Here is a 21909-nt window from a genome sequence, read left to right as displayed (position 1 = left end):
ATGAAAATTGGTGTATACTGTCCCTTTAATATAACAATGTTGGTTATGTATAACTAGGGAATGGGTAGCAAACACATTTCTATCTTTTTAAACGATTAAAAAAAAAAATCAAGTAAGCTGTCCTTTTTAAGTTGTAAGAGAGACTCCTTGCCACACACTGTACACATAAACACTGTAGTTGCCCTCTATATTGTTTTTTCCATAGATATTTTAAAGTGATTATTTACACCATAAGCAGGGGTGATTCTAGAACTTAAAATTGGGGAGGGGGGGGCTAACAAAGGTGGTGAAGACACAGCACATAATATATGGAGCCCTTTACAGCACAATGTATGCTGTGAGCACTAAATGTTCATAGCACCCACCAGCAACCCTATAGATCTGCCACTGACCATATGTAACCACGTAAGTAAGAATTATTTGAGCATACAGGTTGTAAAAATATGGAAAGTCATTGGATAAAACCATTTTGGTAAAACCAAAAAGAAAAAAAAAACTTCAAGAGCAAATGTTCATTTACTGGAAATGGAAAACAAATTTCCCCAAGCTCAGATAATTTCAATGCTGTGGTTAAATTAAATGATTCTGTGAAAAGAGGTGCAACACCTTTATGTAATGAGCTTATTAAACATAGGTAAAAGCACTATTTAAATGGTAAAAACTTATTAAAATTGATTTAGAAGCTAACAGGAAATACAAAACTCATCCCTAGGGTCAGACTGTCAACCTGCAGATAAGCACAACTCCAAAAATTAGACTGGTGGATATGAACACCTCACAACCATGAAAAATAAATACAGCAAAAAGACTAATATACCATTCAGTGAGTATCAAAAAGAAAAATCTGCTTTTAAAAAAACATTACAAGGAGAAAAAAAGGGAACACTGACATAACCTAAAAAGCTGCTTTCCATTGAATATTCAATAATTAGCCAAATGTTTTAACACATTAACTCTTCACTGCTAAACCATTTCTGAATTCTATGCTATTTTTTTATTTTGCGGTCATTGTATTTAGGCATCACAGTATTTTATCTATGAGTTACCAACGCTCATTGTATCATATAGTAATATTTTTCAATAAAAATGAACAACTGAAAATTAGAAGACAATGTATTTTGCTTAATTTTACTTTATGTAGGAAAGGAGTAGGAAATAAATATCTAGCCATACATTTTAAAATCACACAACATTCACAAATGTGCAACAGTCATTTTAACATTTCATGTGCATGCTTAAAATTAAAACAAAGCATAGACCACTTGCACCAATTATTTTTTTTACAAAACGTAAACTCTTTTTACACTCTCCTGTTTCTCTTATTTATTTGATACTTGCACATTTGTATTTGCTCAGATAAAGAAGGATCTTATAAGCCTTGACACAAACAACAAAAAGAGGTCAGCGGTTGCTGTCAGGTGATTACTAATACTACAGTCACATGACAACTATAAGGATAGCAAACACATTATTTGAATAGTGGGAACATCCTACTTAAAACTAGGGGTCTTATAATATATTTCTATAGTGAGACAGGTGATCAGGATGACATTACAGTCCCCAAAATAAAAACATAGGACCATTGTTGAGAGATATTTGTTAGATGTGAGAAATTAAATCACGTGGCATCTGGAGGGAAACTTGATCACTAATTTAAAAAAAGGGGATTGTCTTAAATAGAGGTACCTTGTTGTATTTTGTGTATATGTGTGTAATGACAGAGGTATTAACCTTCACCTATAATTGTGTTTTATATGCATATTTTTCTGCTTACTCAGTATTAGTAATGAATGATCTTAATTTTAGAAGAGCTTGCTTGTGATGGGTTTTTTTATGTACCATTAAGTTACAATATATTCTGTAACAACACAGCTTTAGTTTTTTTTTCTTTAAAAAAAAAAGAAAAAAAAAAAATTGTAATTGAATTCTTACCTAAAGATTGGTAGAGCTCTGTCATTTTGGGATGGTCCCAGCATGTTGTTTGGGTATCATGACTAAAAAAGAAAAAAAAAAACATTAAGAATTAGTTAAAAATATGCACTTTAACCAAATGCAAGTAGCGCCTGAAACAAAAAAACTTTTTTGCTGTTTATTTTTTTGTGTGTGATAATTTTAACTTTACTGTCCCTTTAATACTACCAACCCGGCAAGTCTGTGTTTAACCCCCTAAAAGTACTACTCATGAGCTGCAGAGAACTGCTGGTTCCAAGTAGATATGGCTAGTAAGGCTATCAACAACAGTAGTCTAACGACATGGCTCCATGCTTGTAAAATGCCCAGGCCCTGTTTTTGTTGGCTAAGCAGAAGTGCAGCGCTTACATCTACCCTTCATTTAGGTATCTGTATCCCTTGGCTACCAGAAGACACTGTAGACCTCAGTTGCAGGTAAGAGTATTTGTCACTACATATGACCTTGCTTTTGGTTATGACCTATAAAGCAATATCAACTTGTCTTTATACACCTTTTTATTGAAGGAAAATATCTTTTAAAAAAAAATGATGTTTAAGGGACATGGAACTTTCAAGCATCTAAAATATTCTGTCTTCAACTTGTCGGAAACAAAACAAACTGATATTTTATGTTTAAAAAACAAATTATTTAGGTTCCCATTTTTTTTTAAAGTAAAACTAGTGGTCTAGCAACTAAGTCATATCCTGTATTACATTTCTGCAATGTTTAAATACTTAATTTAAACATTTATAGATTTAAAGGGACATTAAAGGGATAGGAAAGGGAAAATGAAACTTGCATGATTCAGATGATAGAGCATGTAATTTTAAAACCCAAATTCACTTCTATTCTCAAATGTTCTCTTGGTATCCCCCTTGTTGAAAAAGAATATGCACATATCTTACACTAGTGGGGGCTCGCTGCTGATTGGTGCCTGCACACATTTGTTTGCCTCTGGTAATAACAAGAGAATGAAGCAAATTTGATAATAGAAGTAAATTTGAAAGTTGTTTCAAATTGTATGTTCAAACAAAATCATGAAAGAAAATGTTGGGCTTTCCTGTCCCTTTAAGTTATTGCTATTAAAGGGACAGTGTACTGTAAAACAGTTTTCCCCTTAACCCTTTCTGGTCCTATTCATTTTTACATAATGCACCAGCAGGTCTTATTAAATTATTTAATGCAGCTCCCCTTGTACTTAGCACCATATAGAAATGTGATCCCCTTCTGCACACACAGCATCCTTTACAGATGTAATCCCCCACTGTACACACAGCACCCTATACATATATAGCATCACTAGGGATGCTGTGGGTGTGGGGGGAGCTTGCATCGCTGTGTGTGTGGGGGGGGCGCTGTGGGGTGCTGTGTGTGTGGGATTACATGCGTGCGAGTGTGGTGTTTGTGGGGAGATCGAATATTTGTGGTGTGGCCCGAAGATCGCTGTGTGTGGTTTCTGTGGGAGGAGTTGGCGTCAGTGGGGTTATGGCGGACCAGTGTGGCAGGCTGCACATCTCTGTGATCTGTGTCCATGCGCAGTGGCTGGGCGGCTGTCGTGTTGGGAGAAAGTCATGTCGGAATGTATCCAACATTGTACCGCAAGCTGTAAAACCCTTTGTCGGATACATTCCGACATATGACCGGAAAGGGTTAATGTATTCCCAATGACTTGTTATACCAGCTACATAGTATAAAATGTATGAGATATTGCTCCTTTAAGTCTCCCTTTTTCTCTTTAAAACAACAACCTAACAAAATAGGCTAAGTTTGCAGAGAGATTAGACATCCTTATTTTATAACTCAAATGCTTCCCTTTCTTATTTGTCTATATACAATAGTTAGAAAGAACAATTGAAAATAAATAATTTAGAACATTACCTCTCTCACTGCTGTCTGTGTTTACATGGCTCGTCAATAGCCACTACTCAAGTTTAAAACCTTTCAGTATAGGTCGGCATAGGTAAAATCAGCCATTTCAAATTCCGATATAAATGTAAAGATGCTATTTGTAAACAATTTAATAACACTCCAGCTTGTAAAATTCATAATTGGGAACAAATTAAAGGGGAGAGATTTTTAGGCATACTGTCGCTTTAAACCATGCTTTATTTCAAAACATTTTTTCCTCATTCCTTTCTTAAGTGCCAAAAGTTACCACTCCCTCCAGCACTTTTTAATTGCTTTCCAAACATGCTCAAGTGAATTACTCCAGTATTGACTGGCTTTGTATGAGTAATTAGTGGAAGGATGCAAAAAAGATGAGTTCAGGTCTATAACAATACATGTATTTAGCAATCATTTCATGAACAACAGAGAACATACAGCTGATATTGCTTAAAAAAAAAAAATCACTAGCAGCCAGTTCATATGGATAGAGAACACAACTCTAAATTAATTTGCTTCATGCGGCTCCTAATATACTGCCCAATATCAGCACAGCAAATAAGCTTTCCCAATTACCATAGCTACTGCTGAGCCGTGCACTTGCATAGAGAGGATGGTTCAGCTGTTCATTAGCAGATTAGGAACACTCAGAAGTTTTGACACTTTCAGAGCAAGGGGAGAGAGCTGCAAGTTAGTGGGAGTGAGCATGCACACAACTACAGGGTTGTAGTGCACTCTCTTTTATTGGAGTGTATAATTGCTTATTCTGTTTGCAGCAGAATTATTAAAGAACCATTGAATATAGTGGAATTAGATAATCCATAAATGGTCAATAAAAAAAGACAATAAAATAGTACTTACTCTAAATTTCAAATTAGTATTTTTTTCTGAGAAATTTAAGAGATTGCTTCCATTTCCCCGCACACTGTGCCATCATCAGCCAATTACAGACTCATACATTTATACACTGAACTCTTGCACTTACTCAGCAAGAGCTGGTGTCTCAAAGTGTGCATATAAAAAGACTGAGCACAAACTGATAATGGAAGTGAATTGAAAAGTTATTTAAATGTGCATTCTCTATCTGAACAATGAAAGTTTAATTTTGACTTTAGTGTCCCTTTAACCCCTTTGGCCAAATGGACGTAGATCTACATAATGCAGTGCATAGCCCATTGTACTGTATAACAAATCTATATCCATAATGCTGGAAGTCCAAGCAGTCTTGGTTGAAGAGGGATCCCTACAATGCAGAAAAAAAATAAAAACCTAAACGGCATACTGGCAGACTGTCAGCCAGTAGCCAAGATGATGGTGAGGAATGTGGGTGGTAAAGGGGGGGGGGCTGTTTTGGAAGGATCAGGGAGGTGTCAGGTTGAAGGGTAATCCACCATACATTACAATACTATTACCCTTACTAGCTAACTAAGCCCTTCACTCCTGTGAATTTCAGAAATGGGCACAGCTGCAATTAACAGCCTTCTAATTACCAAAAAGCAATGAGAAAGCTATCCCATAGAAGCTTTTACAACCACTTGTGTTATGACTGCACAAGTTGTATGTAAATAATTTCAGTGAGAAAATCAAAAGGTTATGGAAAAAGTTAAAGATGTTTTTTAAGACACTTACCAATTTACTTCCATTATCAAATTTTGCACAGTCTTTTTATATGTGCATTTTCTGGGGAATAAGACCCTTCTGAGCATATGCAGAAGCTCACAGGGTACACATATACTAGTCTTTGATTTGCTGATGTCTGTCACATGATACAGGGGGGCGGAAAATGGGAGAGAAAAAAAAAATCTACTGCTTATTTGAAATACAAAGTAGGTGTTATTGCATTGTCTTTTTATTATGCACTTGTTAATTATGCAACTATACCGCATTGAGTGATCCTTTATAATGCCACTTTAAAAACTTTTATTGTTTAGACAGATTTAAAAAAAAAAAAGGTTTTCAATGTACTTTTATTATCAAATCTGCTTTGTCGTGTTATGGTTTTTTTGAAATGTAAGCTTTGGTAGACATTTTGGGAGCATGCTTGTGTCTTTAGCACTATATGGCAGCAGTGTTTACAACAATGTATAACTGCTATAAACATTGTTGCAACTACTACTGCCATATAAAGCTAAAGACACATGCAACCTCCTGAGTTTCAAGTTTTACTCTTCAGCAAAGTATACCAATTAAACAAGGTAAATCTGATTACAGAAAGAAAAGTTTGTTTTTTACATTTGCACTTTTAGCTGAATAATGAAGGTTTCATTTTGACTTTACTGTCCCCTTATAACCGCACCAGTGAGATGTTTTAACAAATGTTTTTACAAAAATACTTCAAATGGTAAATTAAATGCACCTGCTCAGCAATACTGTACTTAAAGGGACACTCTACTGCAAAAATGGTATTGTTTAAAAAGATAGATGTCTTTATTATCCATTCCCCAGTTTTGTATAACCAACATGGTTATATTAATACACTTTTTACCTCTGATTACCTTGTATCTAAGTCTTTTCTGACAGCCCCCTGATCACATGACATATTATTTATTATCTATTGACTTGCATTTTATCCAATTAGTGCAGTGTCTGCCACAAACCACTGGCGTTAGTTGTGAAAAGCTAATATAAATACATGTGATAAGAGGCTCTCTTTAGTGGCTTAGAAACCGGCAGAAATTCAGAGGCTTAAAGGTTATAAATTGTATTAATATAACAATATTGGTTGTGCAAAGCTGGGGAATGGGTAGAAAAGGCATTATCTATCTTTTAAAAACAATAACAATTCTGGTGTAGACTGTCCCTTTAACCAATAAAAAATAAGACCACTTTTAAATTGCCACTCACCATAGATATTTCAGTAAGCTGCATACGCAGGGTGTTGCATGCAGCAAAAGAAGACTGCGTCTGGTCACATTTTACAGTTGTATCAACAGTAAGTCTTCAAACACATGATTTAGGGATAACAATGAACGCAATATTGCATGGGAAAGTATATTGCAAAAATGCTTCCATTCAAATACAATGTTTATGTATATTCAATTATACACAGGTACAATGTACAGAAGTCAAATTAAAATTGTATGAGCAACCTTTGTGGTCCCTGGTGACGCATTCATTTTTATGCTTGTTTGGTGTCATTGTGCACCAAAAAGGCAGTGAGATTTCATTTTATAAGCCAGTCAGCAATCAGTTCTTAATTTGCACTGTACTGTAATTTTTGTGTCCCTCATAACTTGTTAGCGAACTCACTTTAAAATCCCCTTCTGGCAATATGATGTTAATAAAACTTCTTGTTAAAAAACTTCTTATTTTAAGCCAGGGTTCCCCTCTATTTTCACTTTTGATTGTTTTATCATGAGTGTATTCCTAGGGTTAGGGTCATTAATCAATGTATAGTGTATGCAGGATAATTCTTATATCTCGTTCTCTGTAAGATTAAGATAAAGAGTTCATACATTGTAAAGAATAATAACAGTGTTTTGTTTAAAGGCTTTGAACTAAAAAAGTTGCAAAATCGATATGTAATGATATTTCTGTAAGTGTACATCAGCTTTTTACCTGTATTTTGTAATTTACCTGTTCTTTGTGTAAATACATTGTTTTTATTTGTGTCTCTATCTATGGATGGCAGAATCTACATATTAAATCACAATTGTATATATATGTATAAACAAGAGATGAAAAGGTTAATCCAAGCACAAGGTGTGTTACTTTGGATCCTGAATGTGATTGGTTGACACTGCCTTTAAATTAAGAGACAGGTGCATTACTGTGTATGCATGATTAAGAGACTGCGGTCTCGAAACATCGCATACCTGTCTTGTATGCTTTTAATCATTTAATAAAGAAGATTCCTTTTACTTCATTGGTGCTGTGGACAGTTTGTTTGTATAACTTGTTATACAACAGGCTGTAATGTATTAAATGCTCCTTTAGGTTTATTATTGGTTCTTGAGAACAATCTCTGATTGTTACAAAAAATATAATTTATGTAACAGCTTACCTGATAAAATCATTTCTTTCATATTGGCAAGAGTCCATGAGCTAGTGATGTATGGGATATACAATCCTACCAGGAGGGGCAAAGATTCCCAAACCTCAAAATGCCTACAAATACACTCCTCACCACACCCACAATTCAGTTTAAATAAGGAGTAAAAAAAAGCATACAAAAAGAGGAACTGGAAAAAACTGGATACAAAAATCATAACCCCCATAAAAAGGGTGGGCATCATGGACTCTTGCCAATATGAAAGAAATTAATCAGGCAAGTTCTTACATAAATTATGGTCTTCTTTCATGTAATTGGCAAGACACCATAAGATAGTGGCGTATGGGATAAAAATGCCCAAGATGTGGGAGATCACAGAAGAGTCACTAGAAAGGGAGGGATAAAATAAAAACAGCTATTTCCGCTGAAAAAATTAAATCCACAAAAAAATAAGTCTGTCATAAATTCCACATAAATTTCAAGAAAAAAAACTTAAATCATAAGCAGAAGACTCAAACTGAGACAGCTGCCTGAAGAAATGTTCTACCAAAGACTGCTTCAGAAGAGGCAAATGCATCAAAATGATAAAATTTAGTAAATGTATGCAAAGAAGATTAAGTTGCTGCTTTGCAAATCTACTCAACCTAACCTTCATTCTTAAAAGCCCAAGAAGTGGCGACTGATCTAGTAGAATGAGCTGTAATTCTCTGAGGCGGAGACTGTCCTGCCTCCAAATAAGCCTTGTGAATCAAAAGCTTTCACCAAGATGCCAAATAAATGGCAGAGGCTTTCTGAACTTTCCTAGGACCAGAAAACACAACAAATAGAGTAGAAGTCTTTCTGAAAACTCTAGTAGCTTCGACATAATATTTCAAAGCTCTTACAACATCCAAAGAATGTAAAGATCTTTCAAGAGTATTCTTGGGATTAGGACACAAGAAAGGAACAACAATTTCCCTACTAATGTTGTTAGAATTCACAACCTTAGGAAGAAATGTAAACAGCCTTATCCTGATGGAAAATCAGAAAATGAGACTCACAAGAGAGAGCAGGCAATTCAGAAACTCTTCTAGCTGAAGAGATAGCCAAAAGAAACAACAACAACAACACTTTCCAAGAAAGTAGTTTAATATGCAAAGAATGCCTAGGCTCAAAAGGAGGAGCCTGTAAAGCCTTCAAAACCAAAATTAAGACTCCAAGGAGGAGAGATTGATTTAACAACAGGCTTGATACAAACCAAAGCCTGAACAAAACGGTGAATATCAGGAAGTTTAGCGATCTTTCTATGAAATAAAACAGAAAGAGCAGAGATTTGTCCCTTCAAGGTACTTGCAGACAAACCTTTATCCAAACCAACCTGAAGAAACTGTAAAATTCTAGGAATCCTTAAAGAATGCCAAGAGAATTAATGAGAAAAACACCAAGAAATATAGGTTTTCCAAACCCGATAAATTTCCTTGAAACAGACTTACGAGCCTGTAGCATAGTATTAATCACTGAGTCAGAGAAACCTCTATGACTAAGTACTAAGCGTTTAACTTCCATACCTTCAAATTTAGCAATTTTAGATCCTGATGGAAAAACAGCCCTTGAGACAGAAGGTCTGGCCTTAAAGGAAGTGGCCAAGGTTGGCAACTGGACATCCGGACAAGATCCGCATACCAAAACCCGTGAGGCCATGCTGGTGCTATCAGAACCACATGCGATTGTTCCAATATGAGCTTGGAGATCACCCTTGGAAGAAGAACTAGAGGCTGAAAAATGAAAGCAGGCTGGTAAAACCAAGGAACTTCTAACGCATCCACCATCTCCGCCTGAGGATCCCTGGACCTAGAAAGGTACCTGGGAAGCTTCTTGTATAGATGGGAAGCCATCAGATCTATTTCGGGGGAGACCCCACATTTGTACAATCTGACAAAATACATCTGGATGGAGAGACCACTCTCCTGGATGTAAAGACTGACGACTGAGATAATCCGCTTCCCAATTGTCTACATCTGGGATATGTATCGCAGAAATTAGACAGGAGTTGGATTCCATCCAAGAAAGTATCCGAGATACTTCTTTCATCACTAAAGGACTGCAAGACCTCCCTTGATGATTGACATATGCCACAGATGTGATATTGTCTGTCTGAAAACAAATGAATGATTCTCGCTTTAATAGAGGCCAAGCCTGAAGAGCCTTGAAAATAGCACAGAGTTCTAAAATAATGATTGGTAACCTCGTCTCTTGAGGATTCCAAACGCCTTGTGCTGTCAGAGACCCCCAGACAGCTTCCCAATCTGTGAAACTTTCATCTGTTGAAATTACAGTCCAGGCAGAACGAACAAAAGGGACCCCTTGAATAAGACGCTGATCGTCTAACCACCAGGATAGAGACAGTTGAATGTTGGGATTTAAGCATATCAACTGTGATAGAGTATAATCCCTGCACCATTGATTCAGCATGCAAAGCTGCATAGGTCTCATATGAAAATGAGCAAAGGGGATCGTGTCAGATGCTGCAGTCATGAGACCTAAAACTTCCAGGCACATAGCCACTGAAGGGAATGATCTAGACTGAAGGTTTCGACAGGCAGAAACCAATTTCATTTGTCTCTTGTCTGTTACAGACAGAGTCATGGATACTGAATCTATCTGGAAAACTAAAAAGGTGACCCTTGTCTGAGGAATCTAGGAACTCTTTAGTAAATTGATCCTCCAACCATGTCTTTCACACGAATCAACTTGTGTTGTTTCTTCAGATTCTGCTAAATCAAAAAATTGAGCCAGTACCAAGATATCATCCAAATAAGAAAACACTGCAATACCCTGCTCTCTGATAACAGATAGAAGGGCACCAAGAACCTTCTAAAAGATTCTTGGAGCTGTTGCTAGGCCAAATCGAAGAGCAACAAATTGGTAATGGTTGTCTAGAAAAGAGAATCTCAGAAACCGATATTGGTCTGGATGAATCGGAATGTGAAGATACTCATCCTGTAAATCTATTGAGGACATGTAATGACCTTGCTGAACAAAAGGCAGAATAGTCCTTATAGTCACCACCTTGAAAGTTGGGACCCTTACAAAATAATTTAAAAACTTCAGATCCAGAACTGGTCTGAGAGAATTGTCCTTCTTCGGGACAATGAATAGATTTGAATAAAAACCCAGACCCTGTTCCAGAATTGCAACTGGTACAATTATATTCTGAATCCATTGATTCTGAATGGAACCTGCCCAAACGTCTTGAAATAATTTCAATGTGCCCCCTGGATCGAGGGCCGCACCTTCTTGCAGTCTTGGGGGCTGGCTTTGGTTTCTTGTAAGGCTTGGATTTATTCCAACTCGAGGTGGCTTCCAATTGGAGCCAGAGTCTTTAGGGGAAGGAGTGGTTTTCTGTAATCTATTCTGATGAAAGGAACAAAACCGATTAGAAGCTTTAGATTTGCCCTTAGACTTTTTATCTTGAGGCAAAAAACTCCCTTCCCCCCAGTAATAGTGGAAAAAATAGAATCCAACTGGGAACCAAACAAATTATTACCCTGGAATGATAAGAGATAGTAACCTATATTTAGATACCATGTCAACATTCCATGATTTGAGCCATAAAGCTCTTCCAGCTAAAATAGCCAAAGACTTAGATTTAACATTAATCTTGATGATATCAAAAATAGCATCACAGATAAAATGATTAGCATGTTGAAGCAAACTAACAATGCTATGCAAATCAGAGTCTTTTTCTCGTTGTGTTAAGCTATCCAACCAAAAAGTTGATACAGCTGCTACATCAGCAACATCAGCCATAGAAATGGCAGGTCTGAGCATATAGCCAGAATGCAAAAAAAGAAATAAGCTTTCCCTTTAAAATAAGTACTATCTTCCATAGGAATAGTAGTATATTTAGCAAGAGTAGAAATAGCCCCATCAACCTTAGGGACTTTTTCCCAAAACTTTAATTTAGCCACTGGCAAAGGATACAACTTTTTAAACCTTGAAGAAGGAACAAAAGTACCACCAGGCTTAGACCATTCCTTAGCAATCACATCAGAAATAGCATCAGGAACAGGAAAAACCTCAGGAGTAGTCACAGGAGGTTTATAGACAAAATTTAAACGTTTACTGGATTTATTTTCAAGAGGACCAGACTCCTCAATATCCAAAGTTATTTACACTTCTTTTAACAAAGAACGAATATACTTTATCTAAAAAAGATAAGATTAATTATCAGTGTCAATGTCTGAAGTAGGATCTTCTGAGTCAGAGAGATCCTCATCAGAGGAGGATATATCAGTATGTTGCAGGTCATTACAAATTTCATCAGTATTATGAGAAATTTTAAAAAGACCTTTTACATTTATTTGAAGGAGGTATAGCAGCCATAGCCTTCTGTATTGCATCAGCAATATCATTTTTCATATCAACAGGGATATCCATGTACTTTAGATGTTGAAGGAACAACAGATGCTGTACTAGCACTAATAGAAACCTTATCTGCATGCAAAAGCTTATCGTGACAACTGTTACACACTACAGCTGGAGATATAATCTCCACTATCTTACAACAGATACACTTAGCTTTGGTAGATCTGTGTTCAGGCAGCATGGTTCCTACAGCAGCTTCCGAGTAAAAAAAGAAAAAATAACATTTAAACAGAAATATCTTATTTCCACATATAGCAGTTTCAGGAATGGGGGAAAATGCAAACAGCATAGCCCTCTGAGTATAAAGAAGGCGAGGAGCATATAGGAAGTGAGGTAAAATAAAACTACATTTTTTGGCGCCAACAAACATCCAGAAATGACGCAACTCGCATCATAACAAACACAATTTTTCACCAAACAACCTAGCGTCAACTAAGACCCAGGAAATGACGAACTTGCGTCATTACAGACGCACAATCGCGCCAAAGAAAAACAAGTCAAATTGAAAAAAAAGACTATACCCCAGGTAAGACAAACTTCCTAAAACATGATTTCCATAACAAAACTGCTGGACTGCAAAAGGAAATACAAATATACCTGACTCATGGCAAATATAAGTAAAATACATATATTTAAAACTTTATATGAATACATAAAGCGCCAAACCATAGCTGAGAGTGTCTTAAATAATGACACATACTTACCGAAAGACACCCATACACATATAGCAGATAGCCAAACCAGTACTGAAAGCTATCAGCAGAGGTAATGGTATATAAAAGTATATTGTCGATCTGAAAAGGGAGGTAGGAGATGAATCCCTACGACCGATAACAGAGAACCCTTGAAAAGATTTCCCGCAAGGAAAACCATAAAATCAAATAGGCGATACTCTCTTCACATCCCTCTGACAAACACTGTACTCTGAGAGGAATTGGGCTTCAGAATGCTTAGAAGCGCTTATCACAGAAGAAAATCATAAAATCAAGCACAAACTTACTTCACCACCTCCATAGGAGGCAAAGTTTGTAAAACTGAATTGTGGGTGTGGTGAGGGGTTTATTTGTAGGCATTTTGAGGGTTGGGAAACTTTGCCCCTCCTGGTAGGATTTTAAATCCCATACGTCATTAGCTCATGGAAAGAAAGAAAGAAAGAAAGAAAGAAAGAAAGAAAGAAAGAAAGAAAGAAAGATAACTAAAAAAAAAATGTAAAAGAGCAATTTCACTAATATTTAATACTCTACAGCTGGTATAACAAGTGACAGTAAACACATTTAACAGTATAATGTCTGTTTAAGGCCCCGCTGTTCAGGCATGAACTTCCTGTTTGATTCCAAACAAAAAACAAACATATATACATGCATATTATTTTCCATTAACCTCTTAAGGACATATGACGGAATTTTTCCGTCATAAAACAATTGAGCAAACTGAAAGCTGTGTCCTTAAAGGGTTAAAAAGGTTAACATGATATAATAGTGTTTACATTAGATATAACAGACCTTTTTAGAGTTTAATGCCCCTTTAATAAATATCTAGACTAGCAACCATGTACTAGTGAGTTTAACCCCTACAAATGGGTTACACACAGTAGTACCACAATGGGCCTGCAAAACACAGCTGGTCTTGAGTAGAAACCAATGCTGATCCAAACAGTAGCACTGTTTGGGAGTTAAACACACAGAAGTGCTGGGTCAATAGTCTTAAAATTAAATTTTCTAACTAAATTACAGCATGTCATTTTATTTTTTTACTATTATGGCCCTTTAAGAGATCCAATGGGTTATGCTTACATAACAATACAACGTTGGTGTTATCCTAAGAAATGGCTTGGAGGGGCCCTGTCGTGAAATTTGATATAAATTACAATGACCTAATTCTCACTAACCACAAACAACTAGCCTTTTGTAAGCTAAAGGAAATAACAAGCTTCCACTGGTTTGCAGCAGCACATTCCCATCTACAAAACAAGACATGGTACTTTGTGTATTCTATATATATAAAATATTGTTTTCATCTTTGAGAGCTTTGAAAGAATTTCCTGTGAACAAGACTGGAAAGAAATCTTAAAATAAAAAAAAGCCAGTAATCAAATTCAATACATTCTGGGGGGAGGGAAACAATCTCTGGTATATTAAGCAGATTTATGATATTTGTTTATAATAACCTGTGAATTCAGGAGTATCAAAGGCTGCTACACTACAATAGCAAAGATCAATAATTGGTATAAAATAAGTCTAAATAGCCTTTAACACTTAGGAATTGCTGCCTAATTTACAGACTGGGGGATGAGAATAAAAGGGACTGCTGCATTTATTATAGAAACTGAAATAAAATGTCTTTAATGAAAACAAAAAAAAGACCACAATCAACTATTTTTTGTTTTGTTATACTGCTCTGATAATTCAGCAAACATTGATTTCCACAAGGTTCACTTGCTTAATCTGTGTTTTAAGCAGTTTTTGCATCATGACTGGGCTTCTTTTTTATTATATGCTGATCACTTTAGCGTCAATTTTTATTCCCAAGGAAACTGAGGAAAAAATGTAAAACCAAGCAAAATATTTGCTGGAAATAAAGAACTGAATTTTCTTTTAATGGACATTGAGAAGTTCAGCAAACAGAGTTAACAATATTAAGTATAACCCAATATATTTAAAATGGTGTTGATATGGGAATTTTAGGCTCACTGGATTCCACAATATTGCTGCCATTTAATTACAGAACTCCAATTAAAATTTGTAGTTAACAAGTTCTGTGTATAAAAATTAATAATTCCAGTATTACACAAAGAAATTAAACCTTATTTTGTTTCCAACTTGCCATTAAAGGAAAATTGTTATTCTAATTAGAGCATGTCATTCTTGCATTACTCTCCATGAAAAGTACATTCAGTTCCACTTGGGAGCCCCCACAAAGGGGTTCAATATATAGTTAAAGAGCAACTTGGGAGCTGCAAGTGGGGTCATGTGACTGCTTTTCCCAATTAGCTTACCAGATGTTTCCTGCTAGGAACCAGCAGTTCTCTGTGGGTCACAAGAGGGACTTTTTTATGTGTTTAACTTCTGTGCATGGTGTTAAATGCATTAGAATGTGCGTGTTAAATACCTTGCATGGTCACTTATGTCCTTTTCTCATAGTTTCATCTTGAAATCTCAGTCCTTTCCCAGCCCCCCCAACTCATAAGAGTTCTATCATAGAACGCTTCCAAAGGAGACTAATATGAATGCACATAGGTCTTGTGAAAGCACTCTTGGAAGCCGGTAATGTCATCACCATCACCCATTTTGAAAGCTATTGCACACCAGAGTATCACTTGTTTTCTCTAAAAATAGTAATCTCCTTGTTTCCCTAGACCAGTGATGGCGAACCTTGGCACCACAGATGTTTCAGTACTACATTTCCCATGATACTTAGGCCCTCTGCAGTCAAGCATCATGGGAAACGTAGTTCTGAAACATCTGAAGTGCCAATGTTCGCCATCACTGCCCTAGACTAGCAAGCAGTACCAAAACATGTAAACTAATTATATAATTTTCCCAAAAAATAAAAAATCAACCCATTTAAAATGAATTTAAAGTGACAAAAAACACAAATTTTCTTTAAAGATTCAGATAGAGCATACAATTAAAATTATTTATTTTATCAAATTTTCTTTTTTACCCTTTGTTGAAAAGCAGGGATGTAAGCTCAGGGGTGTGCACATGTCTGCAGCACTATACGGCAGCGGTTTTGCAACAATGTTATACATTAGCAAGAGCACTAGATTGCAGCACTATTCACTGTCATGTTGTGCTTACCTAGGGATCTATTCAACAAAGAATAACATAAGAACAAGGAATATGTCATAATAGAAATTTGAAACTTTTTTTAAAAATTGTATTTTCTTTCTGGAAAAAAAAAATAAAAAGATTTGCGTTTCATATCCCTTTAATTGCAGTCATTCTGCAAGATGCCACATAAACTACTACTATTAGGAAATGTAATGTAATGACAAATCAGTAACAGTGTATGAGAAGAAACATCTCAAACTTCAGGCTTCTGTTGATTCTTAATACTTTTAAAAAGACATGGGATTGATACATTAAAGGGATACTGAACCCAAATTGTTTCTTTCATGATTCAGATAGAGCATGCAATTTTAAGCAACTTTCTAATTTACTCCTATGATCGTTTTCTTGCTATCTTTATTTGAAAAAGCAGGAATGTAAGCTTAAGAGCCGGCCAATTTTTGGTTCAGCACCCTGGATAGCGTTTGCTGATTGGTGAATACCATTTAGCCACAAATCAGCAAGAACAACCTAGGTGCTGAACCAAAGATGGGCCGGCTCGTAAGTTTACATTCCTGCTTTTTTAAATAAAGATACCAAGAGGACAAAGAAAAATTAAAAGTAGGAGTAAAAAGTTGCTTAAAATTGCATGCTCTATCTGAATCATGAAAGAAAAAAATGTGGGTTAAGTATCCCTTTAACTTTAATTTTATCACTTCAAAAACAAAATAACACTTTAGCAAAAAAACACTTCTATTGATTCCCCTAAGACAGCCCTTTCACTAAACTTTTTTATGTTTGCAATTTTTCTTTCAAAAAATAAATCTTACAATTGTGTTATTTTTGCTACATTAGCATTTTGGTTATAATTTAGAAACACATACTTTGAGGTTCATAAAAAGCTGCATGATTCATTAGTAATATTTCTGTCAACCCTTAACACGGATATACAGTATGTGGAAAATTAGAAGCATACCTTTGCAAACTGTGCCTCTCAGGATTTGTTAAAAGCCCTATCATACAATTTTGGTGCACATCTAACAAATTACTTGACAATGTAATTGCTTAGAGGTACAAAATAGAAATAAACTAACCTAGGGCTTGGGAAATATATGGAATTCATGGCTGATAACATTTTATTACTGGTTCCTAATGTTTTAGATTACTCATGTACATGGTATACAGTATATTCATTTCTTCATTGGCTCCTTAACATTTTTGAATGTATCCTAACCAACAAAATAAAAATTATCAGGTATGGGTGGATGTGTCTGGCATATCAACCTATGTTATGCTAACAACACAATTAAGATGCTCTACCTCTCAATTAAATGTATAATGGTATGTTTCCATTAGTCAAGGGAAAGGGCTAGAATATTCTGCTAAAATACCTGTAAAAAAAGCCAGGGCTCAATTTTATGTCAAGAGAATAAGTACCAAGAAGACACCTTTTCTCACTCACTCTTCAATTTTACAGAGACTAATATTCTCCATAACATCATATATGCCCCAAAATATGCTATGAGAATAGGAATCCAAAATCTAAAAATTGTTTTTATATACATATGCATAGTATAGCAGTTTTTGCCACAGAAAATGTTGTCAGTCGGGTGGCATTATTAAGTAGCCAGGGGGGGCATATTATAACATACTTTTTTTTATAATGTAATGATAATTTGTGCAACAAACATTAAAAAAATGAATATGAGCTCATTTTAATTTAATATTGTCTTACATTGAAGCTGGGTGGTTAGTAAAATCAGTCAGGTGGTGTTGTCCATTAAATAAGGCCTGGAGAAAATACTTATCAATTGTTGCAGTAATTTTATATTAATTACCCATAAAATCCTGCTACATTATGATAATAAAATAATCATAATGTTGAATTATCATGAAAACATTTTTTTGCAGAATATAAAAAAAAAAAAAGCTCTCTCCAAAATATGTAAATATAAAAAAAACACACACCCGTAACCACAGTAAACAATGATAAATGGTGAAAAAGTTAAATTCATAATAAAAATATTAACCTCTGTACAAATCTCACTACTGTGTTCTGCTCTAGTTAGTCCATACAAATATTCAGATAGAATCTTGTGAAGCTAAATCTTCAGTAAACTTTTAAAAACCACAGATAACATCACTTTAGAAACATGGGAAATATTATGGTTCCCCTGATAAAGTGCAGCTAGCTACATCAGTGAACACCAAATAATGCATAAAAATTGTGCATCGATGCTTGCTGTCGCATTCATAAATATTTAATAATACAATCCAGCAAAGTTACATTGTGATGTACATTTTTCAGTATGTCCTGGAAAATGTTTTAAATATGTCTGTGGGGGACGATTCATATGCATGGACAATAGTTTAGCAAGCAGCATTTTATCTCAGTACATGATCCAGAGGGAACATAAATGAATGTATCAGTGATGTGAGCCATTGCCCTTGCAAAATGTATTGGGAGAAAAAGGTAAAATAAAAAAAACACACTCTTGATAGGTGTATGGAAATCCATAGCTTTACATGTAGCAAATTGCAGCGCATGTACCCTGGCAATCTGGCTGCTGTACTAATTGACAAGTGAAGAATTTACACTGTCAAAAATTATTTTGTGTGGTCTGAGCCAACATTGGAAAACTTATGACACATAAGGGGGAAAAAAAAAAGTGTTACACTTCCTTCCAAAAAGATGGGGCTGGTGTTTGGCAAGGCAAGAAAACAGACTTCTTCAGCAGTTACTGATTTTCTTTAAGTCTGGTACCTGATAAGACAGAGGGCAGATTTGTCCATGGTACTTTATATGCAGAACACAGAAAGGCTGCAGCTATTTCACTCCTGGCCTAAAAAAAAAGTACTGCTGCACACTTTGAGCTCAGAAAGTTATCATTAATTCCAAACACAATCGTAAGGCTTAAGAAAAAGGTTAGACTCTGGTGAGAGTTCCCCTTTTTAAGCCACTCTGCTATTTCCAAAGGCCATTTAATTGTTAGCTTTGGGACTGGGTGGTGGGAAAGCCCAGGATGGGGGGGGGGCTGTTGTGTCAAACCTGTTAAATTAAAATGCCAACTCAGCACTCTTCATAACATCTTGCAATACTGAAAATCCTTAATTAGGGCTTGAAATGGCAGACGTGGGTAGTTACAGTGACTTAGACAAAGTGGGAAAAACGTTTGATCTGGAGATCAAGCTATGAAGGATTATTCCCTTTCTTACAGTTATTTATTAAAGTGATGTGTCTAAATGGATTAAAATATCTAGAATCCTTTTTTGAAGCCTGGTAAGCATGTCAGTGTGCTTCTGCAGATATGGCAAACTAACTGACATAAAGGTTTGAAATGCATCAGCACGTTGAGAGAGGAGTGTGAAATTGCCAGAAATGGACTTCACAAACAATAGGACCAAGATCTACAGCCAAAGAATATTCAAAGTTTTTAAAATCAATAGTGTATTTAACAGGCTCTTGAAATGGAAGAATTGGTCTTCTGAGTTACAGAAGAAGGAGGAATATCAAATGTATGATCATTTTCTGAGGCGTCAACACAATAGCATGCATTGCAGAAAATCTTGAGTCTTGTTATAATGTAAACCTTAATATACATCTTTAAATGGTTCTGCTTTAATCCCTATTAAAATAAAGTGTAGTTTATAGAATATAAACAAAACATATGGTGATTAATAGAGTTCAAAAATACTAAATTAAAAGGCACATTCCAACCAAAATTGGAATCCACGTGGATGCATTTTAGTTTTGAATTGAAGCATTATTGTAATATACTTGTATTAGCCAAAGAATGCTTCTAATTAAAGCTATAGCAGTTTCAAATGTGTATTTTAGTATATACCGTGCACCAGCATTTTAACGACACAACTTGCTCAGAGAGCCTAAAGTGCTTGTACCATCCGGTAATGACTCCATTTGTTAATGGCTGGCATGATACAAGCCCCACTGGTGCCCTGCACTATTTAAAAAGCTAGTGCACTGAGAATATCTAGCTATGCATCACATGCACGTGCAGAGAAAAATGTTAACACTAAAACAGTAATCATTTTTTACTAGAAGCATTTTTGCCAATGCATGCATATGGTAAATGTTTCTATTCAAAGATTTCATTCATTGAAGTGCAATTATATTTTAACCAGAATGTTCCTTTAAGGAACAGGAGAGTGTTTTTTAGGGATCCATAAATCATTAAATATAATACCAAAACAAACAAAAACAAAAAATAGGAGCAATTGAATGCTGCTGGACTTGCCATCAATTGAATACATTACCTTATTACAGAATTCTAAAAACATGACGTTGTGTTACAGTAGAAGATCCCCCAAAAAAATCATTTCTCCCCAAAGTGCATTCAACCCATTGTCAACTACCACTAAACCAAGGGCAAAGCGAGAAGAATTAAATTATTATGTATTATCCAGTACCATCTTTCAAATGCCTGACCTTTGAGTACACATTACCTTAAAGAAAACAAAAGCCAGGTATATGTGAAGAAATATTAAGGGGGGAGTAGAATAATTGAAATAGAGCATGTCACATTATATTCATTAAAATTTTCAATATTCTGAGACTAACTGAAACCTGACTATAAAAAGAAAAATTAAAATAATGGCCACAACACCTGGCACACCATCCACTGTACCTGTCACTAAAAGATTGTTCTAAATAATAAAGTGGAGCAGCTCAAAAGATTTAATCATTTCCTGGGGTCTCTGAAATAGTAAACTCCACCATACACAAATAAATCTGCCTGCGCCAGTAAGAAAATCCAAAGAACTGACCGTCCAACAAAACTGACCTAGTTGTGAAACTTCAATTTCATTTTCTTCCACTGCCAGATTAGCCAGACACACATCAGTATAAGCAAAGCTGTATCTTAGATTGTTGTGTTGCATTTAAAAAAGAAAATGGATAGATCTAAATGAAATTATGTAAAATCCTCCTAGTGATGAACATTAATCCTAAAGTGCAGGAATTGTGCAGCATCTATAAAAATAAAAAAGTACAAAAATGGTACTTTAATCCGTATTTTGGATAGATTTAAGTATAGTTGCATATATACATCTGGAACACAAAAATGTAGCAATTTGCTTTAAATCCTGGGATCAGGCTGATCTTAGCAGAACTTTTAGTTTTAATGCAGGATGCTCTGCAAATTCAGGAAACCAATAAAAGGGGCTTAAATAAATATTGAGATTGGCAAGCTTGCGCAAAATAAGCAATATTGCAGTACAAAGGTCAGCAATGTGCTCAAAACAAATATTCTATCTTTTTTAAAACACACCTTTTTTCACACTGTTTACTTTCTCTGGGAAAAGGGAGGTAATGATGATTACTTCAGTTATTTCACTGTTCTGCATGGACCCTCCAGCTGATATATGTTCCCTGAGCTATTTGCTTTTCAAACACTATACCATCCCCCTATCCCCATACTCTTACCAACACAATTTCACTGCAGGGCTCTATTCGCAAAAGAGAATCAAACAATCCAAATACAAACTCCTCAATGATAAAAATGCAGTCTTATAAAACAGTAAATATATCTATGAACTTATTTCTATGATCTTGCAGCTTTAGATCAAAGCACACTAAGAAATTAAAAAAAACAAAAAAACTTGTCCAACAAAACATGTTGCTAAATCTCAAAACAGAACTTTTGCTTGATCCTTTTTTTTTTTTTAAATCCATAGAATTGATTGCATTGCAAAACACACACATGAGATATGGTCCCTGTATCACAATTTGTTGTGCATTCTGCTGCAGAGAAGTGGATAAGCCTCAAATTTCTGACAAATCCATGTTACTTTCCATCTTGCATGACAAATAAGATATGTACTTAATTTGTGTAACAGTCTAAAGCTCTGCAGTCGGTTATTTAAGTCCAACATTAATCTTATATTCG

General features: G+C 35.4%; 1 protein-coding gene across 5 annotated transcripts in view; it reads right to left on the bottom strand.

Moving 5' to 3' along the window:
* The window catches only part of DMD (dystrophin), a 4487195-nt gene that overhangs the window by 283909 nt on the left and 4181377 nt on the right, over positions 1-21909 (bottom strand). For all 5 annotated transcript variants that reach the window (XM_053707599.1, XM_053707595.1, XM_053707596.1 and 2 more), the window contains one exon: positions 1933-1994. In XM_053707599.1, the coding sequence (XP_053563574.1) occupies positions 1933-1994 (62 nt within the window). The remainder of the gene's footprint in view (positions 1-1932; positions 1995-21909) is intronic.

The sequence above is a fragment of the Bombina bombina genome, chromosome 3, assembly GCF_027579735.1.
Source record: "Bombina bombina isolate aBomBom1 chromosome 3, aBomBom1.pri, whole genome shotgun sequence".
Lineage (NCBI taxonomy): Eukaryota > Metazoa > Chordata > Amphibia > Anura > Bombinatoridae > Bombina > Bombina bombina.
The sequence above is the reverse complement of the archived record's forward strand: the minus strand, read 5'-3'. Positions and strand labels throughout refer to the sequence as shown.